Source organism: Argentina silus (assembly GCF_951799395.1).
Source record: "Argentina silus genome assembly, chromosome: X".
NCBI classification, from domain to species: Eukaryota; Metazoa; Chordata; class Actinopteri; order Argentiniformes; family Argentinidae; genus Argentina; species Argentina silus.
In genome coordinates, this window is record NC_139653.1 from 34,231,410 (window position 1) to 34,259,304 (window position 27,895).

Below are 27,895 nucleotides of genomic sequence, written 5' to 3' on the forward strand. Positions count from 1 at the left end.
CTGGAGAAACAGTTTCGCATAGGCGTATTCTTCAGAAGTTTTTCCTGCAACATCGACTTTTTTTACTTGAGGAGGCGGGAGTGTTTTTTTTTTGTTTTTTTTTTACTCCAGGGACACTGGTTCCTGTCTAGTCCAGTGGCTAACCTACTCGAGACTAATCTTTCAAAACTGGAATACAGGGCATTTCTACTACATATATCCCCTACTGGTGAAGCTCCATCGTTTGCTGTTCATCATCCTCCTCTCCGGCGGGAGGTTAGCAGAGCGCGTAGGGTTGTGGAGGTATGAATGCGTTGGCGGGGGCCGTACCGAGGATGATGCGCCCCACGCTGGCTCAGAACTACCCCCGCAGTGGTTTCCCACTGGAAGGTAAAATCAAAAGTCAAACAACAACAGTATATGTGGAGAGATTTGGGATTCAGTACGTTTAACAGAGTCATTATTAATAGACATGCAGATAATGTAACTATAGACTTCCCTATAGAATTCGCGAGCCCGCAAATAATTTTAGCGTCCCCTTCTAAACCCCCTCTTGGTCATAGTTTACCTGATTTGATTGAAGATTTCGGTCAGCCAAACAGAAGTTATGACTTTTAAATCTATTTCATAATTTCATAGACTATCGAAAATGCAAAACAATGGATTTAACTCGTTATTTCTATCGTGTCCTTGCTGTTGGTCTATACCTACTGACTATTCTATATGCAAGTTTGAGGATTAGACGATTAAACGCGTTATCTCTGAAAACAAACTTTGTGTGTATTTACATAACAAGTAAGTAGCGAACAAGTATGTAGCTACAAGTAGGCCTATCAGCATACCCTAGTAGCGTTTAGGCTATTAGACATTTAAAGCAAATAATGCTAAACTTGATAAGTTAAGCAACGTTTGTTTGTACTGTTATTGTGATTCAAATGATATTATTGTTTAATGTTATACGTAGTATAATTATGGAATTGATTTTATTGTGTTGTATTAACATAATTATTGTCATGAAGCCATTTGGTGACCATTTGGTGCTTTTCTTTATGCAGTCTCTACCCCGTTGGGCCAAGGTAGAGTGAACCAGCTGGGGGGAGTTTTTATAAATGGCAGACCGTTGCCCAACCATATCCGCCATAAGATCGTCGAAATGGCCCATCATGGCATCAGGCCGTGCGTAATCTCTCGTCAGCTACGGGTCTCTCATGGTTGCGTATCCAAAATCCTCTGCCGGTACCAGGAAACCGGTTCCATCCGACCCGGAGCCATCGGGGGAAGCAAACCCAAGGTAAGAGAGAGGGGACACGAGCACCCGCAAGGACCGTAGAGTTGAATTTTGAGTTTTGACTGTATGTTCGGCATTTTATGCACTGGTTTATACTTTTACTTTTAAATGTGTCATCTGACCAGCTGTCTATAGTAAACGTCAAGGAGCCAAAGGTTGCCAGAGAGGTAGATGTGCGAGCTCTTTAGTTGGCCACTTTTAATAAACTATTGTGTGATTTGTCATTTTCAAAGCAGGTGACGACGCCGGATTTGGAGAAGAAAATAGAGGAGTACAAGCGGGACAACCCGGGTATGTTTAGCTGGGAGATTCGGGATAAATTACTGAAGGATGGCATATGTGACCGGAACGCCGTTCCTTCAGGTAAAAGGAAACAGAATTGAACTTTGTCTTATCGCCCATTGAAATGGGTGCAGGCATAATTGATCATCATCACCATCATCATCCACCACCACTATCGTCCTACTGTTGAAGAACTTACACAACTGCTGAAACGTTTGAGGGAAATTATGTTGCTTATTTAAAAAGCAATAATAATCAACGTTGCTTTAATAATAATAGGTAGATGTTTTTTTTCTAAAAGTTAAATAAATACTTGAGAACAGGGGGTCGCCCGAATATGCTTCCTTGATCAATATGTGAGACTTTCTGTTTGGCCTATAGTCATTCTTAGTAGTGTGATTAAAGTAAATACAAAATATTTTAACAACTGTTACAGTGTTGTTAATCGGTGTCTTATAATCTCTTGTTGCAGTAAGCTCAATTAGTCGCATCATGCGGAGTAAATTCGGAGGGAAGGGAGACGATGACGACGATGAAGACGAAATCGAGAAGAAGGAATTAGAGGACAACGAACGGCGAGCTAAACACAGCATTGAGGGCATCTTAGGAGACAGATGTGAGTGCATTCTTTATGTCTTATTGTACGCTACAACACCGACGCACATTCGGGGATCACACAGCATGCTGTATTTTCTTCAGGCAACTTGTCTGAGGCCTTAACTGTTGAATATAAGGCATAGGCCTAGTTAGTCTAAATGCCTCCACTGTACTCTGCTGTTTTCAGTTTTGAAATGTTGTATGTTGGAAATGAGAGGAAATCTCTCTCCACGTTTCTCATTCCTGTGTCTATTGTCATTTATAAAAGCCTTTTAAATATGAGAAACCAATGGATTGTATTATTCGTATATTAGTTGTGAAGTTGTCCTTATTGGGTGAGGAGAAAGCACCGAGACATCTCGGAGAGTCATAAAGTGCACTACTTTGTTTTGAATTCTTTATCGACCATATCTCTAATGGTTTTCCCATGAGGCGTTGTTGTAAATCAAGCAGCAGGTGATAGCTTTTGTGGGAAAGGAAGGATTGTGTGTCGGCGCGCGCGCGCGCACGTGTGTGTGTGTGTGTGTGTGTGTGTGTGTGTGTGTGTGTGTGTGTGTGTGTGTGTGTGAGAGAGAGAGAGTACGCGCGTGTATACATGGAAGTACATGCATGCATTGGGGAACAATACATGCATGCATTGGGGAACAAAACAAAACTCACAGTAAATTCACAGATTTACAAAAAAAACAATTTACATTAAAATATACTGTAACTTCGTAACATTTTGTCCTTGTTGTAATTCACTGGCCATAATAGGCTTATTGCCTACCAGAATATTATCGAGTTTTAAATGGACCCATGTTTGGAAAAATATCCCCTAAAAGGTTTGAAACGTTTTCCATTATGCATTGAAGCCAACCACTGGTTGTCAACATGGTGTATTTGAAAGAAAGACATCTCAGAACTTCCCTAACTTCCCGAAAATTTCTCAAGATGTATTATGAATGAATTCGTATTTCCATCTTAATGCCTTAATATTAATTATTTCTCCACTCTACTGTACAATGTCAAGCACAGTAAAACGAATTGGAGGAAAGGACGCGGAGTTAGAGGAGACAAAACGCCCCAAATGAGTTGATCAAACATTTGTATAACTGTTCCATCCCTCACAAAGCCAGGCCTCGCGCACACAATCGGACACTTGAGGATGAACTTGGTAGACAAAAGCGCAAGAGTCCATTGAGACTCACGCTTCGTTTGCGCGCGGACAAAGCCAAGCTTCGCAGCAGCTTGGTCGTAATAAAAGAAGGCAACCTGTTTATAATTCAGTCAGAAAAGTAGATTGAGCTTATCAACAAAAGCCTGAGAAAAGACATTATGAGGCAGCAATGAAGGATGAATTATTCAGCCTCCGCCAATAGCCGTTGCCCCGGCTAGGTTTAGGGACTGCTCACCATGAAAATATGGCCGTTTTCACCTACAAAATGTTTCTTTTGGAGTTTTATAGGTTGTCTAAAGAAGCCGACTGCCATTCAGAATTAATCGAAACCCTCCTCCCTCTCTCTCTCCCTCTCTCACACACACACACACACACACACACACACACACACACACACACACACACGCACGCGCACACGCACACGCACACACACACACACACACACACACACACACACACACACACACAAATAGAGCGCTTTTGATAGGTTGCGTTGCATTTGCAGCTAGTGTTCTACTAGTGTAATTCATATCATTTCAATAACATGACAACTTTAAAAGTTATTATGTTAACTTGTTAGGTGTTCATACATTACAAGGCCATATTGATTTAAGCATACAGGGTTAAAATGGTAACTACGTTTTAGTTAATTTAGCCGGTCCGACTATCGCTGAAAATGTAGGCCTGTTACATTTCTAATGCCACAGGAAAATCTCTTTTCAATGTATCAGCATCTGAATCAGTGGATCTAAATTATTAATGACATGCATTGTGTTTAAAATATTAAATATTTGGTTTCAAATAATGATTATTGGCATAGTAATAATAACGTTATTGTTATAATAGGCCTAACAATTATATAATTTTTTACTGTTATATTAGGAAATGGAGGTATATTATATATTCTAATCGTGAATGTCCCTAACCATACACTTAAAATGTATCTCTATGGAGTTGCCTGTTATCTATAATTAATTATTTGATGCGACCTATTTTACCCTCCTTTCACATTAATGTCTTCTAAATGATTCTGATATTGTGCTATGTCACATTTAATGATCGAGGGAGTGTATTAAAGAAGCTTTGGTGAATAGGGACCAATGTTCTCCCCCGAGAGGCGCGCTTGGCCTCGAGCGACGGTCACAATGGAACTCGCCACTCGTCATGCGCATTGGTGCAATACTCACCCATCATGCTTACCCCCTCGCGCTCTCAAAATCTCTTCAAGCGGATTAAAACGAGACCTTTATTTAGTTTTACTTTCATCTGGAGAGCGAGCCCGCCCCGTTCCCTCTGTGTCCTTTTATTTTTTTTCCCATTCCTTCGGCGCACATTCGTTTAGCCTAATATCTGCGGTTCATCCTCAGTAGTGCAACAGTAGTGAAACAAAAGAAAGTCAGTTCGTTCTAAGTTTTCAAATTAAGTTCTCTATTAAACCATGAACCTTTCTGTTATTTTTTTTTGTATCCATTTGGTGACCAATAAGTGTTTCACATTACACATTTGATACATTCCATAATATAGGCCTATAGATGACAGGTCTAACAGTTTTCGTTAGCCTCGTCTTAAGTGATTGGGGTTCACTCACTTTGCTCACCGCAACGAAAAACACAAAATAATACAGGCCAGTACCTCTGAGGCGCGCGTAAATTTCGGTTGATGGAGTTATAAAAATAACCAATAAAGCGCGCATGTTACTTTGGTAGCCTAATCCACGGTATAGCATTCAACCGAGTGAAAAGCGATTTGTCTATTTCTATAATGGTACGTAGCCTATCGTATATTTTAATCGAGATCTGTGGCAGTCACTCATTCCCCGTGCGTTCTCTCTGTTTCAACTCCACGGAACTGTTGTTTTAGGGTGGCGAAATAAAATCCGAACATTTTTTTTAGTCAAGCTGGTCAAACATTGATTAAGTAGATGATTGTTGAGACCATTGTTGTGCAAGGGAGGAGCACTGGTTCAGCCCCTAGATGTTCAGACTTCATTGTCGTTTCCCTTTAGTGTCGATATCAAAGCCAGTTCAGATTTATTTGTCTGGGGAAAAACAACTTGAGGTGTTGAGGAATTATCTCAAGCTAGGTTTACTGATTGCACCCTGTCTAAATGATGTACAAGCTCTACCAAAGTGTTGTGTGAGGTTGTATTACCCTTTATAAACTTTGATGAGAAAGTTTGTTAATTTGCATTTGTCACAGAGAAAAGTGGTAATTTGTGGCTCAGTTGGTAGAGCATGGCACTACCAATGCTAAGCTTGTGGGTTTGTTTCCCACTGGGACCATGTATACAAAAAAAGTATGCACTAAGTGTCAGCTGAATGGCATTTATTATTATTTTAGAAAATACATTCTACTTTAAAACGGTTAGTGAGTGACAGTCACACATTTACCACCATCACTTGGTATTGAACTTCCAGGCCAGTTACACCTGCACAGGAAACTGTAGTAGCTACAGGCTAAACGTGTGTGCATGCACATATCAGGCAATAGCAACCAGCAGAAGGCTACAAACTGAAGATTGGTTTGCAATATGATAGTCTTACGAACACCACTAGTCACCTGTTAACACTACGCTTGCCTAGTCTAGAGGGCTATGGCTGCCTAGTAGTTTGGTAAACTAGCCTACATGTATGTTTTGACTTGAGTCTGCGGACCATGTTGGATGTGATGTGACCTGGAGAGGCAGTTGGCAACTCATCAGGATCCTGGGGCAAACTCCATCATTGACTCGACCAGCCCAAGCGGATGATGGTTGTTCACAGGGTGACAAATAATAGTACATAACATAATAATAGTACATGTAAAATAATCCCAAAGAATATGAAATATGAAAATAAATTCCCATTTTCACCAGTGGCTCCTGCCAACATACAAGGTCAGTCTCAGTATTCACCATCCCTTTCACCTGGCGCAGCCAACTGACATCTTACGCCTTTCATCATTGCCACGCCCACCCTGTGTCCTGACCTCAACTGCCCACCTTCCCAGGCGGGAAGTGTGAAATGTGATAATGTATTGTCTTAACTGCGCTCTATACCCATCTAGCCCCCCCCCCCCTCCCACCCCCACGCACGCCAAAACAAAACACAAAAAAATACCACATGTATGATGTCAAAACCCGTGCACCAACCCATGGCTGCTCCGCTGCTTGCCTAGCCTAGAGCCGCAGTGCCCCATGAGGTTCTGGAATAAACATGGAACAGAACTCCACTCACCATCACTAGGCTCAACAGCCCCAATCTCCATCATCTCGGACAGCTCTTCCTTTACCTGAGCCAGCTTCCTTAAATGGAGACAGTACGGATGTTGCCTACTCTCGGGGCTGCATCACCTGTCTCCCCGTCATGGGTAGCCAATGGTTTAACTCTGGGGTATCCATAAACAAAGCACCCTGGCATCCCACCACACTCCTTACATCTTGAATAGAGATTCACCCCCAAGATCTCCCAGGCCTCTGTATACACCAAACAAGCCCCTCATGGAAAACCTAAGAATAGGTTTGGGTTGGCGAGGGCGTAGGACCAAGACCTGCAACCCAAGTTGGCTTTGGCAGGCCGAGCTTAACAGCTCCAGTATAACTGCATAATGGTGGAACATTTATGCTACTTTGGCACAGATACTGCATGAGTATTAGCGCTGTTTGGATTTAGTTGGCACCAAGGCCTGTTTCACTGCCCTCCAATATCCAAAGGCTAACATTGTGTTAATTAACCGTAGAAATGGAGCTAATGATTTATACTGTGCACTGTGGCCCTCCCTTTCTCCTCCTCCTAGACATTTTCACAGTGTATCTTTTTAACCTTACATCGTTAATTAAAATTAGCCAGAGTAATTGATGATACAGAAGAGCCTTCCATTTAGACCAGACACAAATTCAAATCTTAAACACAAACAGTCAAATGGATAACTTTATATGGTGAAAGGGAATCCTGGAAAGGGCTAATTGAATAAGCCTGGGATCTTTGAAAACCTGCCATGGTGAGCGCAGTCATCATGTCATAATTAGGTTTATTGAGGCGCATTCAGGCAATCTGCTGCCTTTCTCATGGCCTCATTGTGCCCAGACCTAGGCCAATAGCCAGAGGACAAAAGAAAATCAAGAGCTGACAAAACATGAAAGGCCAAGAAGATTTAGCTGCTTTTGTCACAGAAACTGAGCAGGACTTTGTTTGTGTAAATAAAGTGAGGAACTTGGGTTGCCCCCCTACTCAGGCCAAGGATGGAGCTCTATAGAATTTAATATGTGGGCACACACATGATTAGTGCCAGGAGAAGGGAGAGAAGGAGGGATGAGGAATGAGGAGAGTAAGAGACAGGGGGAGCAAGGATGAAGGGAGAGAAGGAGGGATGAAGGGAAGAGAGTGTAAGAGGAAGAGGAGTGAAAGAATGATTTGAGAGGAGATCAGTGTATTTAGTGTATTATAATGGATTAGTGTATTTAGTGTATTATAATGGATTAGTGTATTTAGTGTATTAGAGTGTTTGCAGACATACTTGCATACTTGCAAATGTCTCTGATGTTTTGTTTGTGATGTTGAACATTTGCTTGAAAGTAGTAGCTCTGAGAGCTACTGGATTATAATAAGACAGAAACATTGTTTGCTTGATTATCAAGCTATTTATCATAAATATATATGACATGCAATGACTTTCATTGTTATGATTGTTACGTCATGAATTTACCTATACCATGTAAATTATTTGTATGGAATTAGTTTAAGGGTAACATTTTATATTCGCTAAAAAGCTGCATAAAAACGACGGTTTTACTCACAGTATATTCTTGCAGTGTGAATTTGAGTGTGATTCCCATGTTGTCCATGACATAATAGCAGTAATTCATGCAGATCTAACCCTAAAGTCAACAGTATCGATACGTGATTCTGAGTTACGGCATTCCAAATATTAGTGCCCTGCCATCTATATGAAATATAGTAATATTTAGTAAGATATCTTTATTTCCTCTGTCTTCTTCAGATTTTGAACATGAAATTATTTTCTAGGACGTTAAAGTCCAGAGATGTAGAAAATCGATCAATGAGTGTTGTGTGCCTCATGTTTGTTTAGTAACATTTTGTCCAGTGAGACTGCAAAATGGCTGCTGCCCTGAACAACATGAGCAGTGAAGGGGAAAGTAGTGTGTCTGTGGAATGTGTCACTCAGTGTATCCCTGGGCACGAGGGCACAGAGGGCAAAGGGGTGTACCAAATTACTCTCACTTACCCTGGGGCTTTCTCTGTCCCTCTCCTCCTCACCCCTGCTCCTCCTCTCATCAGCTTTTTTTTTTATAATGCTGTGCATGATGACTATCCAAGCATAAAAACATAGTTATCTGCAAATGAATGAGGGCTCTATGCTTCATTAAAGCCTCTTTCTCCTTTCACACCCCTATTGTGACCCTCTGATATCAATTCAAAGGGCAATTAATGAATGCAGCCCAACTTTGAAGTGGGGGATTGGGGGGAAGCTTGGGGTTTCCCCCTTCAGCCGCTCTTGCACCCCCGTCACTCGTGATGGACTTGCCACATTCAGCCCAACGAGCCCAAAGACGATTTGAAGTGCCTGAAAGAGTGAAAAGCCCAGCGAAGGTCAAGGAGAAAGGCTGCTTTAGAATAAGGCCCCTCATTATCTGATGGAAGTGAAGAAGAGAGAGAGGGAAAAGGGAGAGGGGTTGTTTTGTGTGTGTGTGTGTGTGTGTGTGTGTGTGTGTGTGTGTGTGTGTGTGTGTGTGCGCGTGTGTGCGTGTGTGTGCAAAGGAGGGAATGGGGGTGTCAAAGTTGTGAGAGGCATGGCAACTGAATGCAGTTGAAAAAAAAACAGACAGGGAGTTGTCAATCACTTGACTGAAGGAACCTGACATTCAAAACTGAGTTTTGTTAACTAGTTACCCTAGATTCCTGGGTGTCACAGGGGTGGACAGGGGAGGCTAAGAACAACTTTACCTTGCTTTCCAAAAGATACCTAGAAACATCCAGTTACAACTCAATGATGACCAGAGCGTACCTAAAACATTTCTAAGGACTTCTTTGAATTTTTTTCAAAAAGCTAGGCAGAGCTTTGTAGATATACAGTAAGTTGTTGAAGGACCACAGGACTACATTGTTTGTTACAGAGTAAGGATTCTGTTTAGATAAAAAAATAAAATAAGGCTTTGAGTAGTTTCAAAACCGTGAGTGGTCAAACTGGCAGGCCAGATGCCCAGGCCAGGCTTACTGGGGTCGGAGTGTGACGTTGGGTCACCAGCCCTACAGGAAATGGTTACAATCATATTAGAGTAGAAATGACAGGTAACTTCCTGCTGTCCCTCTCAGCTCATACTCATGCCCTATTTTATCCTGTTCTCATCATCATTTCTACTCTCTCTTTTGTTGAGAGACTATTTTCTGTAGCTTGATGAGTTTATGATTTACGGTGGTTTATAATGAGTGTTCTTTTGCCTTCCTCGCCACATCATGTCTCTTACGCTCACACATTCACACACACACACACACACACACACACACACACACACACACACACACACACACACACACACACACACACACACACACACACACACACACACACACATTCACACACCCACTCTGACAGTGCAGACAAACAAGGCTCTCACACACTCTCAATTACAGGGCAGCTGTAGAGGTCAAGGCTCCTCCTTAGCAAGTCAAGTGAATACCCCCCGTCTTTTTTTAACAAAATGCACAAGGCGCAGATGGGCCCATAAGCTGTCAGTGAACCATTATCCTTCAGGCATCTGCCTACCTTCTATGTACTGTTTAATGCAGTCGGGCAGTCACTTAGTCTGAAAAGGACCAGCGTCACTCCCCGCCCAAGTAAATGCTTCATTTGTCTCCTCTGCCTTTTGTTTTGTTTTTGAAGGGGCACATGTCACTGGCTCAATTACGCTCTTCATTAACCAATACCCCCCCTCCCCGTGCGCCGAGGTACGCATATCTGTGGTACACATCCTAGGTACGGATATCTGGTTCGCATACCCCCCTCCCAGAGGAGGTGGTAAACAGCACACATATGGTCTGCCACCACCACCCCCCTCCCTCAGCCCATACACAAACCCAGTACACCCAGTCTCCTCTCTGTGGACATATTGAAGCCTTTTTGTCCCACATGCAGTTCACATGCTGTATGATTTCCAGGAGCACAGTCTGTTTCAGTTAAACCCTCTATTCTCTACCCTCCCTGGGATGGTATGGTGGCAGGAGTCATTTTTGGCTCTTTTGGCTCTCCTCAGGTTGTTTTGGCTCAGGGCGCTATGCTCTGTGCCTCTCAGGGCTCAAGTTTGGTTAAATTAAACAGTTTTCTTTTCTCTGCTGCTCCCCTCTCGCTGCGGCTTAACGCAGCAATGCTCTCCTGCTCCCCGGCGGTCCGTCCCAGGCTACTTCCAGCTACTTCTCTGTCTCTGGGCCCAGGGAGATGGTTAGCCCCTTTTAAGGATCGCTTTCTTGTCTTTTGGGGTTTTTCAAATTGGCAAGTGTATGGGCCAATCCCACACATAAACCCACTCCACTAACAGCTGAGGCTGAAACGAAAAAAACACAGAAAAGTAAGTTGAATGTTTAGCTAGAGTATGAATAAAACATTTTAAGATATAGTTCATACAGTATATACATGCAGAGGGAGATATGCAGGATTGGGTGGATAATTTGATTGGAAAGGCTATACACCAGTGCCAAATAAAAGCGATCAGATCCTTGGATAGGGAGGCAGCTTGGACTTGCGGGGCACTCAGTGACCACAGGTTTACAGAGGAGCCGTAAAGTATCTGAGCAGGGGAACGTTTCACTCCCCTCCCTCGATGCTATGTGCTAACTAGCTCCAAGAAATAAGCACATTCATCCTGTCATACAATTTTTGCTAGTTTTCTGTGGAATTATTCTTAACACAGAGTAATGAATGAAGTAGTATCAACCTTAGGTTATTTTAAAGTCCTTGCCATGTGTCTATGCTGTCAACATTCTTAAGGATTGTTACATAGTGTGTTGGAAAATGTGGATGAATACAAATGTATCCCAGGATTTGTGTATAGCAGAGTGGTACTTAACTAACATTAACTGACATAGTGTGTTTGTATGTGTGCTTGTGTGTGAGAGAATATCTACTATACATCAAAATTGGGAACTGCCAAAACATTAGTTGAGTGAGTGTGTGTGCGCACGCTTGCGCGTGTGTGTGTACACTGTATCCTCACACAGCCAGTGAGGGTTGCCTCTGGGCTGACAAGCCTGATTAACCTAGTAGAAGTGTGATGTGATGTTACGAGTAGCGTAGTGTCAGTCTGCATTTTCACAGTTTACTGAAGCCTAAGTGCTGTCTAATTCTGAAAGACATACAGTATGTGTGTGTTGATGTGTGTGTACTGGCAGGGGAGAGAGACTGTGGGTTCCTGACTCCTCAATGGGAATATGTAGATGCATGGAGTTTAGTGTGCATGTTGCTCTCTGGCAAGGCAGCGGGGGTTAGTGGGTGGCAGGGGCGGGTTGCTCTCTGCCCTATCCTCAGGTACACCATTGTCCCTTCAACCCCTAATGTGCGACTCCATAGGTATTTTTTGCCACACAACTTGGTGACGTAATACTCTTCACAATTTCTCTCAGTCTCTCTCTCTCTCTGTCCCTCTCTCTCACTCTGTTTCTCTCGCTCATAGTCTAGCTATCTTTAGCTTACAGACAAATACACAATGGCAAACAGCAACAACAACAACAACAACAACAACAACAACAACACAAATGCACCATTTGAATAAGTCTAGGTCTATTTGAATAAGAGAACAACAGACTCCCTCTCCCCTTCCTGGATTTCAGGTGCTCCCATGGTCCCCTCTGGGCTGCAGAGGAAGGGTTTGGTAGCCCCCCAGCTGTGCCCCCCTCTCGCCCCTCTCTGGCCCTCTTTGTGCCCCACGCTCCCCCACAGGGCAGGTGACAGGCCCCTCTGTGCGGCCCGAGGCAGCCATGACGGATTCCACAGATGGAGCGTGCAAATCGCCAGCAAAGACCTCAGCCTAAGAGCAACAAAGAGGGAGAAATAGAGAAACATGGGGGAGAGAGAGAGAGACAGTTAGGCAGAGAGAGAGAGAGACAGTTAGGCAGAGAGAGAGAGAGACAGTTAGGCAGAGAGAGAGAGAGACAGTTAGGCAGAGAGAGAGAGAGAGAGAGAGAGAGAGAGAGAGAGAGAGAGAAACAGCTGGGGAGAGACGAGAGGAATTGGAAGAGGGAGACAAAGAGACTGAGAGAAAGAGATGGTTGAGTGGGAGAGAGGGGTGGGAGGAGGTTGTAGGTGGCACTTAGTTAAAGAGGGTTGCTTTGAATGGAGAGCACAAACTTGGTCAGTAAATTAAGTGTATGTAGGAGGTGTTTTAAACTTCTGGTGTTTGATATGAGAGACCAAATCTTTACTTGGGAATGACATTGAAACTGTTATTTAAAGTGATGCTATGGGATCATTTTTATAATTTCAGCCTATAGCAGCACTTTTGAGCCAAAATGGGTGCCTGTCACGTGCCCGCAGTGCCCATGTGCCCATGTGCCCGCAGTGTGGTGTGTATGCATGTGGATTCCACACAGCCCAATGCCACAATGCTACGGACACTCCAGCCAAACCTTGGCTGAATGATAGATTATATTTGTACGAACCATACATTGACCATCCGGACCCAAAACGACAGGTTTAAAAAATACAGCCATAGTCCTGATGATCCTGTAGCATCTCGTTAATGATCATTGATAGTTTTGTCTTGCCAAAACATATCAAGAGATAGCCTACTGCAAAGGCTTTTAGGTTCCATACTGTCACTCTTTTAGAAAAGTGAGGTTCTACGATCCCCAAAGCAGACTGGTCATAACCGATAGGTAATTCCAAACTGATTAAGGATTTTCCCAACGACTTGGCATTCCCAGAATCCAAATCCCTGTGAAATGCTGTAGAACGTACATGCTGGTTACATTGAGGAAAGTATTCCCCACGGGCCTCCAGGAGCTGGAGCTACAAAGGCTCCTCTCTATTTCTGAGCAATCCTGTTTCAAGTAATGCCCCCCACTCCACACCCCAAATTCCTAGCCCACCACCTAAAAAACCTCCTCCACACCCTCTCCTGATAAAAACTATTTGCATTTGTTGTCTGGTTTAGAGTAATGTGGTTTGAATGATAAAACAATGTTTCTAGGATTGAAGAGTTTGTAATGGCTTAATTGAATAAAATATTCTAAGGGGAATGGATAGTTAAGTTTTAGTTTGCAATCAGATTATTTGTGACTCACTTAACCATGGCAGCCAGTTTACAAATCATTGTTCTGTGTGGAGGCCTGCATACAGGTTTGAATGCTTGTCACTGTGCAATGCTAAAAATACAAATAGGCCAGCAAAGTGATAGCAGTTGATAAAGTGCAAAATAGAATAACTCTCAGTACCCGAAGGCAAAGTCTCTCAAAATATCCGTACTCTCTCATATTGTTTAATGTTTCTTTACCAATTTGCTCTGAATGCATTCTTGGTTAACTCTTACTGCCATTGGTGTTGAGAAGGGAAACCGCTAAGGGGGGTCAGGATCAGTTTCACATGAGAGGCTCCAAGCTATTTGGGTTTTCTTGTATTTTATTGTTGCTTCTTAGGAGGACTAATACAGTGTTGCACAAAAACTTCCCGGAATTAATTAAGTGTAATACAAAAAGTTGGCACAGCGTTGTCAATGAACTTCTGAAGTAGCCAAAGTTCCATTTGAACTGCTTGGCATAACACCAGCTGATATGCTTAAGAACTGAGTACACAATAGTATTAAAACTAATCTTACTCTAACATGAAAAGTAGACATACAAAAGCTGTCAAGTCTGATATCATCACAGCAACTCAATCAAGCTGAGGCATCAATCCAGTGATACTCAAGGTCTGTGAATGTGCTTGAGCCTGAGTGGAAAGGTGTGTTGATAGACCTGTGTATTGTTTGTAAACATATTTTGAGCCAGAGATACAATAAAATGTTGCTTAATGCTTTATATTGTTTTATATTACAGTATATGGTTTTCATTGATAGCCATGTGTACCATATGTGTGTTGAAGCACACACTCTGTGTATGTATTAGCCAGCCTATATTGTTTGTGTATGAAAGTGTATGTGTGTGGGTGTGGGTGTGTGTCTGTGTGTACATGAGTGTGTGTGTGTGTGTGTGTGTGTATATGTGTGTGTGTGTGTGTGTGTGTGTGTGTGTGTGTGTGTGTGTATGCATGCAGAGAACGCAAAGAGGGCAAGTAAAGCCGGGCGTTGACACACAATGGCCTCCTATCATTGTGGCCTGAGGAGATACTCTGATCTCTGATCAGTTCGTAACACACAGAGTCTGGCCCTGCTCTGGCCTGTGTTGGCTCTTAAAGGGCTTGCGTTTCTCTCTGAGCAAACAGAACAGCAAGCACCTGGCAGAGTGGTGGTGGAGGGGGCTGCTCTGACCTGGCCCTGTCACACTCCATCCCCAACTGTTGCTGCACAGGGCTGCCGCAAGATTGAAACTGTAGACAATGCTGCTCCCTACACTCTCTCTCTCCTAGGGGGGAGAAACGGCCCCTGGATTCAAATTAGCCCTTTGTGTTGCGCTTAGTCCTTCCAATTGCACTGCCAAGCCTTAGGAATCTTGTCCTGTGGGATTATTTGAAAAGCAGGGAATATTCCCTCTCAATGGAAGTCTGTTTGTGCACAAGACAATGTAGGGGGGGGGGGGTCAAACCAAAAGGGAAGGCAAACTGGTTCTCATTATTTCCCTATAAAAATACAAAGCTTTATTTATTTTACTTGTCCAAACTAATGTCTACGTTTTCCCGTGTCTTCTGCAGCAAGTCACTCTGACGAAGGTTCAGAAGTGGAGTCAGAGCCAGACCTGCCACTGAAGAGGAAGCAGCGTCGCAGCCGCACCACCTTCACTGCCGAGCAGCTGGATGAGCTGGAGCGGGCGTTTGAGAGGACACACTACCCCGACATCTACACAAGGGAGGAGCTGGCTCAGAGGGCCAAACTCACAGAGGCCAGAGTGCAGGTACACACACATACACACACGTGGATGACCTGCGTTTATTCACCAATTACACCTTCCCCACACACACGCACGCACGCACGCACGCACGCACGCACGCACGCACGCACGCACGCACGCACGCACGCACGCACGCACGCACGCACGCACGCACACCTGATGACCTGCGTTTATTCACCAATTACACCTTCCACACACACACACACACACACACACACACACATTCCAAGCCCATTCATCCTCTGGTCCCAGGGGCCCAATCTACAGGCACTGCTCTGATGTACCGCCCAGTAAATTCTCCCCAACAGCCACCATATGGAGCCTGTACCAGCGCCAGCATGGGGCTACTCCATATGGATACGGCATGAGTCCCCCCAGTCAGTCAGTCAGTCAGTTAGTCGGTCAGTCGGTCGGTCGGTTGGTCGGTCGGTGGGTCGGTGGGTCGGTGGTTGGGTGGGTGGGTCGGTGGGTGGGTCGGTGGGTCGGTGGTTGGGTGGGTGGGTCGGTCGGTTGGTCGGTCGGTGGGTCGGTGGGTCGGTGGTTGGGTGGGTGGGTCGGTGGGTGGGTCGGTGGGTCGGTGGTTGGGTGGGTGGGTCGGTGGGTGGGTGGGTGGGTGGGTCGGTGGGTCGGTGGTTGGGTGGGTGGGTCGGTGGGTGGGTGGGTCGGTGGGTCGGTGGGTCAGTCAGTCAGTTAGTCAGTCAGTCAGTCACACACACACACACACACACACAGCAGTAGAGGCAGCCAACCAGATCCCCCTAAACTTGTCAAAGCAGGAGGGGCCTTACCTTGTGCTTTTGTGGATTAAATGTGAATTTTGAAGGAAGCACAGTATTTAAACATGTGGATGTGAAGTTCAATCTGTTAGATATTCAAAACACAGTGTCTGTTAAACCATTAGAATGAGTTGAAAGTAAGTTGTCATTAATAAGTCATATAATAGTAGTGTGTCACTATGGTCAAGTCAAGACCATTTTGTGAGATTTGCAGATAGAGAGGGCCTTGTTGACTGAGGGAGTCACATGGGCCCGTCTGTAGGAGACCACATGACCTAGACACACAAAGGGATGATGTCATAGCCAGCAACAGCCATGGAAGGGAGATCACTATCTCAGTAGCCGCGGGTGGCATACACACACACACACACACACACACACACACACACACACACACACACACACACACACACACACACATTAACAGATCTCACAGAAATGTACTTTTCTAGGTCTGGTTCAGTAACAGAAGAGCACGGTGGAGAAAGCAAGCAGGAGCCAATCAGCTCATGGCTTTCAATCACCTGATCCCTGGGGGGTTCCCACCCTCTGCCATGTCCAGCCTCTCGCCATACCAGCTGTCTGACAGCCCCTACCCCCCTACATCTATATCACAAGGTGAGAAACACACTCCACACTGTAGTAGCACACTTCACAGTCTGGATTGATTATAATTGGAAAAGTATTGGATTCAATGCAAAAGTTTGCCACAATTTAATTCCTTGTATCTTGTGGAAGTGTTTCTAATTTGAATGCTCTTTGTCTCTTTCTTTTCCCCGGCAGTGGTGTCGGAGCAGTCGAGCACGTTGCATCGGCCACAGCCGCTGCCTCCCTCCTCAGGCCACCAGAGCTCAGGTGGGGGAGGGCAGGAGGGTGGGTCGGCCTACTGCCTGGCCTCTGGACGTCATGGCTTCTCAGGCTACTCTGACAGCTTTGTGACCCCAGGAGGCCCCCCCAACCACATGAACCCTGCTATTGGAAATGGCCTCTCTCCACAGGTGAGTCGAAAGGGAGCTATACACATTCTTACTTACACAGACATAGGCATAGGCATAGACATAGGCATAGGCATAGGCATAGGCATAGGCATAGACATAGGCATAGGCATAGGCATAGGCATAGGCATAGACATAGACATAGACATAGGCATAGGCATAGACATAGGCATAGGCATAGGCATAGACATAGACATAGGCATAGGCATAGACATAGACATAGGCATAGACATAGACATAGGCATAGGCATAGGCATAGACATAGGCATAGGCATAGGCATAGACATAGACATAGGCATAGACATAGGCATAGGCATAGGCATAGACATAGACATAGGCATAGACATAGACATAGGCATAGGCATAGGCATAGGCATAGGCATAGGCATAGGCATAGGCATAGACATAGACATAGGCATAGGCATAGACATAGGCATAGGCATAGACATAGACATAGACATAGGCATAGGCATAGACATAGACATAGACATAGGCATAGACATAGACATAGGCATAGACATAGACATAGACATAGACATAGACATAGACATAGGCATAGACATAGACATAGGCATAGGCATAGGCATAGACATAGACATATACACAAACACAGTTCACATATTGTATGTGCTAGGATAAGAGGTAGAGAAGGAATAGAACAATTAATGAATAGTGAGAGGACGTTAAAAGGGGAGATGAAGGACATAGAGGAGGAAGTGAGAGTGCCTGAAAAGAAGATGAGACAAACTGAAAAGAAAATTATGGCCAATTACACACACACACACACACACACACACACACACAAACACACACACACACACACACACACACGCACACACATGCACACACACATGCACACAAACACACACACATTGTGTCATCTGCTCATGATCAGGGTCAATTAAGGTGTGTGTGACTATATGGATATGAAGGGTGAATGACTGGAGACACTGACATGATTAAGCAGCATGCAACAGATTTAATTGGGATGGGCTATGATAGATTTAATTTAATTTATTACTACAATTTACTGAATGTTTATAATACTACATGCAAGTGGTATGCAATTTAAGACATTTATTGTGTTCAGTGTATTTTACAGACTCAGTTAAATTGAACTTAATCTCACATAAAGTTTTCTACGATGGCCGACTCAACGTTATCAAAGAGGGGAATAAAGATAACCCAACGCCAATGTACAGTGTAGAATAAAAAAATAAAAAAAATGTATTTTGTATTTTAAGCTCTCAGTATCCAAATTCATTGGAATTAAATAGCACCAGAAAAAGGAACATAATAAATGTATAAAGTGATACTTCAAATCAAAATCTTACAGAGAATTCCTAAAGGTGCAGAATGTAAGTTTTGCGCTTTCCTGAGTGGCCACATCAAAGTTTAAAAATGTAAATACTGTATGTTATGTTTTTTATAATAGCAAAAAAGTGCAAATCCTTCTAAACAACCAAAACATTTAAATTGTATGTAAGAAGAAACGCTGTTTCCAAGTTAGTGTTCAACCTTGACGCCAGAATTTGAAATCAGATTTTAGAGATTTCAAATTGCTCTGTAATGTTTCAATCTCTCACATCTAATGTCCTTCTCTGATTGCTACCGATTTATCTTGGTTATTTAAAAGCTAAAATCTTAAGTTCTTTAGTTATTAATCAAGAGATATTTTCTATTGGTAGAAGGATGTAACGAACATTTGCTGAACACCACGTAATCCTGCAAGTCAAACAGCCCATACTCTCTCTCTCTGATAAATGGGATGGTTGACCCCCACATGTTTTCCATTTGTAAGGAACACACCACGTCCTCTTCAAGGGCATTTGTCAAAATTCCATTGACAGGGCTTCTGTAAGACAAGCATAATGTATGTGCCACATAGGTGGGAAACCACCCGTCCTCCAGCTTTCTGTTGACTCTCTCTTTAGGTTGATCTACTACACCTCCTTCTCTTACGCAGTCCATATGCAGCTGCCTGAAGCAGTCAGGGAAACACACACACTCACACACATGCACGCGCACACACACACACACACACACACACACACACACACACACACACATAGTATACTGTTGAGGCTCCTCATGATTGCATTCTTTAAATGTTTGTCTCTGCATTCCGCTGTATGAAAGTGAAGTCCTAATTTATTTGTATATATCTGAGAAGGAATGTCCCGTCTCAGGCTTTCCCCATTCCGACATTTTTCCCGGCCCTCCTCTCTTGCTCCTCCTGGACACGTTGATTTAAGCCGCTGGCAACGACTCCGTTCCAACATGGAACACCCCAGCAAACCCAACCAGCAGCCATCTCACGCTAAAGAGACAAGGAACGCCTCAGGAAAGAGAGAGGGAGAGAGAGAGAGAGAGGCAGCGAGAGAGAGAGAGAGAGAGGGAGAGAGAGAGAGAGAGAGAGAGAGGGAGAGAGAGAGGGAGAGAGAGAGAGGAGAGAGAGAGAGAGAGAGAGAGAGAGAGAGAGAGAGAGAGCATTTAAGAAAAGCTGTAGTTTTCAGCCCGCACAATCAATATATATTTTTTCTGTTTAAACAGAGTGTTCCAAACGCAGGTAATTTTTTAGGAAAATGTTACTAGGTCAGGGAAACACAACTCCCCTCTCAAAATCAACATGGGCTCCTCTGTCCCCTGCTTGGGAAATGACTTAAGCGGGACCATCTGTGTGTGTGGATGTAGAATAATATGTCACTTATAAGGCCAAAAGAGCCCAAAGTGCAGCATACCTGCTTTTCATTAGGGAATCAGGAGAGTGTAGAGGTCTTGTTTAGGGAGATATGATGCGTTTAAACTTAGTGGGTTTTGGTTTTGTTAGGGTTCTTCATAATCGCTCAGTAAAATTACATTGACTCATACTGTAGTAACTAACTGTTTATTAAGCACTTTTTATACCCTGTCAATAGAGGTGAAGTTGCTGATTGTCTGTCAGTGTATGTTATCAAGTCAGTCTGAATCTCTGTAGCAACTCCCATTTGCCCTGCGGCTCTTTTCCGTGTTTCACTCGCCAAAAAATATTCCCCCAAATGTGATTATCTGGCCACTAATCAACAACAGGTCAAGGCCCAAGTATTTCTTCTGGTTGAGGGGGTTGGCTTGTGGAGGTATATGCCTTATCTGTGTTGATATATCTTTGAAGATAAGTCTTTATCTCATCCCATGCTTTTTGGAACGGCAGCGAGGGGGAATTTCTAAATAAGTGGAGTCGTCGCTCTGAGACAAATTGCTTAATTCTTCCTCTTGTGCTATCTTTGCCTGTCTGGAAGGCTTGATGGAACTCTTTTGATGTGTAAGGCTGTGTTGCTATGTGTAAGGGATGTTTGTGTGTGTATTAAACACCACTTGTTTTCTCATTTTCCAAATGCTAGCCTCCAAACGTGCTGGATCTTTTTCGCAATGTTAACAATGCTTCCATTTCCTCTCTCCCTCTCTGTCTATGTCCAGGTGATGGGTCTGTTGAACCCAGGTGGGGTGCCCCACCAGCCCCAGAGTGACTACGCCCTCTCCCCTCTGACAGGAGGCCTGGAGCCTCATGGTGCAATGGGGGCCAGCTGCTCCCAGCGTCTAGAGCACATCAAGGGCCTTGAGGGACTTCCCAGTGTGCCCAGTATACCCAGTCTGCCCTCGCTACCCAACTCCCAGTCCTACTGCCCAGCCTCCTATAGCTCTTCTGCCTACAGCGTGGACCCCGTGGCCTCCTACCAGTATGGGCAGTACGGCCAAAGTAAGGTCAATACCTCACCCTTTAATTACCAACTCAACGACCCCTTTAACTACTATAGCCTTGACCTTTCATCTAATTCATTCTCATTGTCCTATCAATGCATTATACAGCAATATTAAAATGTGTTCAGATGACATGTTACATGTTACACATCCAAAGAAAATCACATGGTATCAGAGTGTAAAAGTCCTGTTCTTTAAGATTACTCTGTGTACTTGGATCCTGTCTAGCAGCTATGGCTGGTATAGTATAGCTGTTAGCCCAGTTCATTCACATCAGAATGTCCTGATGGTGTTAGATAGGCTCCCCTGGAACGTTTCCTGACGGGAGTCTTGTTTAACAGCATGGGGGCCCTTCAGTCCACATTAGTGTTACACTAAGGTTAATGTCAACTTCAAACAGACGTTCATGTAACTTTCAAACTGACGTCACGTCATCCACATGCTCTCAACCATGATTAGAGCACCCGCAGTTTTCAATTTCCCTCTGCGGGGGTAGGGTGGGGGGGAGGGCATCCATCGACCTCACGGCAACCTCATCCTTCAAAGCCATGGCAACCGTCCATGGAGCTGACTGCCATGGTTTTGAAAGGACTGCAGGTATCAAGTGAATATCTAACCTAATATCCGAAAGAAGAAATGACTAATGAAATATCTAAATGAATTAAGTGGACAGAAAGAGAGATACACACACACAAACTACCCTCATACGTTGGTACGCACACACACACACACACACACACACACACACACACACACACACACACACACACACACACACACACACACACACACACACACACACACACACACACACACACATCAGAGTGACTACATCTTGATGTCATTAATCACTGAGACTCGATACCCGTGTGCGGTTGGGTTTGGAGAATAGGGAAAGGTCTTTTTCTGGGGTTGGAAGGATCCTAACATCCTCTGGCAGGGCAGCTATTGGAAACAGGTGCGCTGTGCCGAGGTCAGCTGGGGAAGCAGTATTGATCGATGTCACAGATTCTGATATCAAATCTACCCACTCCCTCCATCACCAGAATATCAGTGCCCCCATTGCCTCATTCATAACCATAATTCTGTATCTCTCTCATCCTTCCTTTTCCTTCATTGAAACAACTTAACTAACTCTCATTCCTTCTTTCTTTTAGATGCCCTTCATTATTTGAGACCTGAGATCACATAAACCGAGGACTAGCCCTTCTGAGGTGAACCCACAGCTCCTGCCCAGGCTGTGTTGAGGGACAAATGGTTACCATGAGGGAACTGTTCAAGTAATCAGGACCAAACTCAGCCTCCCTGACTACCTATTGCCAGCCACAGCCCCCTCTGCTAAACCATGATCTACAGCTTCATGAGAAGAATGGAAGAGAGACAAAAAAGGACAATAATAGGCCAAAATAAAGAATTTATAATCTTAACATAACTCTCATGATGAATGGCAGATATGCCAATGGGTACATTCCCTGGTCTGGGTTGGATTTGGTGTACCCCACGTTGGGTGCCAACTGTGGTCGGGACAATTGAGGACTACCCCACGACCCACGGCATAGCCTAGGGACCAGTAAGCCTTTTTCCCGGGGTAAAAATCTGCATGTTGGACATGTGGAAGAGCACTACCAAACCATGTAGTTATAGACTACTTTGAGCTGTTGAAAGACAGTTTACGTCACAGTGGACCAAATTAAAAGAGATTCAATCCATTTATTTAAAAATGAGGGAAAATAGCATGTTTTGTTAGATTTATTGGACTTTTTTTTTTTTTTTTACATTCCTTCCCGCACACAGAGTGAAATGAACACAACATTCCACCCATAGGCTGAGAAGCAAACAAATAAAACAAACTAACAAGTAAAAAAGGGCTCAAACTGTTTTGAGACTAGACACAGACCTGCAATGTACACTACAGCTGTTCTATCCAGAATGTTCAGAACATTCAGAGATCTCACTCTTTCCCATTGATGTTTCCGACCGTGAGGGAGGATTCCCAACTTTTGTAGCTTTAATGGAACTCTGAGCGGTCACGGGTGACTGTGGAGAAAGTGACAGATGAATGGGGTGCAGTGGCTTTAAGAGGGGGCATGGCAGATCAATCGGGGGGGGGGGGGGGGGGGTGAACCCTGCTAAGGTCCCCTCACAGTGAGCTCATCACGACCAAGAGACATTTGAGAAACCAGGACAACCAGAGATCAACATATCTCTCGGCATCTCAGCTGACCAGATGTACAATACCATGTATTCAGAGTCAACCCTGCCATTCAAAGAATTAAACAGACCTATGTTATGTCTTAAGAACTTTTTACTTTTGTATTTGAATCTTGTTTGAGAATGAGCCTTTGTAGGCTTAGTGGTCAAGAACAAAGAAAGAAAGAATAAACAGCATTAATACTGCTATGATAGCACAATGTCAGGGATAGGTGGGAAGCACATTGTGACCCATTGATGTCATTTCAAGCCCATGTGGAGCAGATTGATTCAAGGGGAAAAAAAAGTAAACAAAAAATAATGAAGAATTACAAAGCCAAATTGTTTCCTTTTTTTTTGCTTGTGTCTTTTTGATTGTCTTGTTGCAAAAACTGAAAAAATATAAATATAATGGTGTATGCGTCATGGGCTTATTTATTCCCCCAAATGTATGTCAACTATTCTGCAACATTCTGAACCTTGCTGCAACATTTGAGCCATGTTACTATATCCAACATTATGGGAATACAGTGTACACTAAAATGTAGCTGTATGTCTCAAATCATTATTCAAGTGTTGCAATGAGCCCTGAATGGAAAATAAAATCTAAGGATTTTGTTTTTCAAATGTTTTTTTCATTGTTTTAAATATATATTTTTTATTATTTGACAGAATGATATGACGTAATATTGTGTGTACAAGTGCAATATTATTACTATTTATAATAATAATAAAAAAAATACAATTCAGAAAATAGTCTGTTTCTGTCATTAATCTGTTGTCAATTTCTGTCACTCATCTCAATACAGAATACAAAATAATAGGGAGACAAATATATACTTTTCCAAAAACAGACTTAAACCCAAAGAATCTTTTAAAAATAGAACAGTCAAAGAGGGGTTCCAGACATTGAATTTGACTGGGACACAACACCCTTTCTTATAAATGGTTAGAGACACTCAAACATCTGCATGGCCTATTAATACCCTCTGGCCCTTGCTACTGTAACAAACTCACTTTTGTTTCACAAATTCTGAAATGAGGAGAATAACCCTCAGAGCGTTTGGACAAACAGTAATCCCCCAACCAACACTCCCACCCATTTCTTCTACCCCCCTTTCTGACCCTGGTCATACACACAGGGCCCCTGTGTGTGTGTTAGAGCGAGAGAAATAGAGAGAGAGAGAGAGAGAGAGAGAGAGAGAGAGAGAGAGAGAGAGAGAGAGAGAGAGAGAGAGAGAGAGAGAGAGAATGTAGCACCCTGAGGGTATTAGCCCTAATTAAAACACTTGTCTGATTAATCGAGTCTCCTCACACTCCTTGGAGGGGCACTGTGCCCGTGCTGGACCACATGCTTTATAAATAAAGTTTAAGTCAACAACAATGCTGGCTCACTTGGGATCAATCATGCCCATGTCTATTTTATTTGCTAACCCTAAATAATTAGGTCAATATAAGGCTACAAGCGTACACGCCCACACACACAGCAGATGTCCAAAATATCACACATACACACACACACACACACACACACACACACACACACACACACACACACACACACACACACACACACACACACACACACATTGCTGATACATCACATACACACTCTCTCATAAACAGATACGTACAGTATAACCATGAAGACCATGTTTGCTTTCCTAATCATGCAGTGCCATTAGAGATGAAGACAAATCGCTGTACTTGTGAAATTCCCAAGCAAAGCTGCAGCCACAGAAAAGAGATTGGAAAAGGGTTTATTTCTGTTATACTCTCTAGGCTCTACTTTAAGACAACTAGGTAATGGAATTTACAGTAATGAACAAGGAGTGAAAGGAATGGGATAATGACAAAGAAGTATCAAAGATTCACTGTATGTAGTGAATATGCCTGTATGTAGTGAATATGCCTGTATGTAGTGAATATGCCTGTATGTAGTGAACATGCCTGTATGTAGTGAACATGCCTGTATGCAGTGAATATGCCTGTATGTAGTGAACATGCCTGTATGTAGTGAACATGCCTATGCTCACGTTTAAATTGGTCAGTCATCACTGAAGCTAAATGAACCACAGGTTCCATGTTTTGAAGCCTCTACCTCCAGTCTACACAAGCCCTCATCAACCTGTGACTCCCCTTGGTCCCCCTTACTATTTTGAAGAATTTGTTTTTGACTCTGTTCTGTGAACTAACATGACCCTGAGATCACACCAGCAGCTGCCCCTGTCACTCTGACTCAGGAGGGTGTACCGATATGTATGTACTTGTACCTTTTGGGGTGTGTATCTGTGTTTCTGAATTGTACTATAACTGTGTGGGTTCATAACTGAGGTCTGTACATATTTCTGTTTTCCGTGTGCTGGTATATGAGGTAAAGCTGTGGATATGTTTTAGTTTGTTATGCCCCAGCCACCCCCCCCTGTCCAGGCACTTAACCTCTGACACCCCCACCAGGCAGACACTCTCTCATCACTGGCCTCAAGTGGGGTTGTCCAGGCCACTCACACACGCTGTGGACAACTTAACCCCTGAACCTCGAAAAAAATACATAGACAGGGGGATGGGGAGAGAGAGAGAGAGAGAGAGAGAGAGAGAGAGAGAGAGAGAGAGAGAGAGAGAGAGAGAGAGAGAGAGAGAAGAGAAAGAGAAAGAAAGAGAAAAACAATAAGATAGATAGATACCCTGTCACATGTTTTGTAATGGAATAATATGACCAAGCCCTGGACGTTCTGTATGTTATCCTGGCACATGGATCTGTGGTACTGTATGTATGTGAGTTATCTGATCCAGGCTTTTACAGCTGGGCTGATGGGTGGCTTTGAAGAGGCAGTGCGTTGGCTCCGGGAACGCAGGCAGGCAGAGATGTTTTGACAGTCATGGAGCCAGGCTAAATATCAATACGATGGAGAGGGGGTTGCATATGTGTGTGTGTGTATGTGTGTGCATGTGCGTGTGTGTGTTTGTAGATATGTGAACATGTAGTTTGTAAATGTGTGTGTGCATACTGAATGTGCTTGTGTGTGTATTTGTATCATATAAATAAGTTGTGCTTATGTTTTGCGTGTGTGTGTGTGTGTGTGTGTGCATGTGTGTGTGTGTGTGTGTGTGTGTGTGTGTGTGTGTGTGTGTGTGTGTGTATTTTTTATTGGATAGAGACAGTGACAGGAAAATAAGGAAGAGAGGACATGTCAGCAGGGCATGCCGACATAGGCATGTGTGTGCACTGTAGGCTGCGGTGCTAGACCACTGGACCACCCCAGGCCACCACATGTGTGTTTTGAGTGGGAAATAAGTGGAATGGACAGTGACGCACATGAAGGGGAAGGAGGGGCTTGTGAAGATGAAGAGGGGGATGGGGTATGGGTATGAAACGAAAGAATACCAAAACAAGAGTAACATGACTACGAGAAAAAACAAGATGTCAACCCCCTGAAGGCGTACTGGCACTGTTTTGGTGAGAATTTGCTCCAGGACAATCACATGTCCCCAAAGCTCTCGTGGTGTGGGCATTGATGTTTGTAGCATGGGTGGCAAGGCCACTGGGGCCTATGGAGCACAAGTCTTTGTTTAGAGCAATGAAATGAATGTGACAATGAAGCAACATGAGCAAAACAAGTCTGGGGAAAATGTGTGATCTCAGTGAGGATTCACCAAACAAAACAAGTTATGATGTACATTCCCAAATACAAAAACAGTCATGGTTTTTATTACTTTGTTGCCCTTATTAACTTGGGACCTTGTCTTATGATTAATGTTCACTATTGTGTGATACTTTATTGAAAAATCTTGTTGAGGGTGTAGTCTTTATACAAGTATGATGATGACAACATTGTTACTGTATTACATTTGACAGTTTTCTGACATTCTACTCCATTGCCAAGTCAGCAGGTGATAGGAAATTAATCACATCCTGACTCAATATCACATTGTCAATATTCATTAATAATTGATATTAATCTGCTAAAGTTCTGATGAACTTTCTCCTGTTCTTAAGATGATTGACAGGTGAGGTTGTGTGAGTGTTTTATGGAGCATACTGTTTTGTGTAATAGTATTGCTTACACAACACAATCAATCAAGGCATGGCAGAGGCAACATCATCAAAGTGTAAAATGCTGATTCCAGCGGTATGACAACAGCCTGAAGCTGTGGTAAAATGATCTTAAAATGATCTTAAAATGATCTTTAAATGATCTTAAAATGATCTTAAAATGATCTTATGTAGTTAGAGAGACAAGAGAACACAAGAGTGAACAACTGTGACACAGGAGACAGAGGAAAGGAGACACAGGTATAATGAAAGTAGAGATGTTACAGAAATACAGTACATCTGTTGAGAGAGGTTATACATGCCAGGGAGAGACTGGGTCTCAGAGACAGAGACAAATAGAGCTTTTGTAGAGAGTGGGGTTTTGAGAATTCTAGGAAGAAGAAGGAGAGCTGCGAGGTATTTATGAGAGATAAATATAAAGGTTATTGGAAGTATGTGGGTGAGGAGAGGCGAGAGCAAAGTTTTGGGAGTTATGTGATGTAAAATGGTTGAAGTGGAATACCAGCTGAGGCTGAGTAGGCCCATGAATCAGTCTGAAGCACCGTGAAGTAGCAGCCATCACACGAGCCAGATGTGCCTGCTGTGAGACCCCAGTGATCGAATATAGACAGACACACACCCACACCCACACCCACACACACACTGTATATATACAGAGTGCAAAAATGAGTTTTTAACGTTGTGATAAACATGATGAAATTTGTTCAAATGTATCGATTACTATTTAACTGTTTGTTGCCTACACACAACACGATGCATATGCTACCTACTTGTATTACTTATTATTACGATTTATAGAGGAAGACAA

General features: G+C 43.4%; 1 protein-coding gene across 1 annotated transcript; it reads left to right on the forward strand.

The window, feature by feature from the left end:
• Window positions 1–284: 284 nt before the first annotated feature.
• Window positions 285–22,035, forward strand: pax3b (paired box 3b; the record flags this gene model as incomplete). The annotated part of the gene is made up of 9 exons (XM_083696277.1): window positions 285–369; window positions 1,035–1,270; window positions 1,501–1,630; window positions 2,022–2,165; window positions 15,138–15,337; window positions 16,563–16,728; window positions 16,894–17,108; window positions 20,562–20,841; window positions 22,001–22,035. The coding sequence occupies 9 exons, from the start codon at window positions 285–287 to the stop codon at window positions 22,033–22,035; spliced, it is 1,491 nt and encodes a 496-aa protein (XP_083552403.1).
• Between the last annotated feature and the right edge of the window lie 5,860 nt (window positions 22,036–27,895).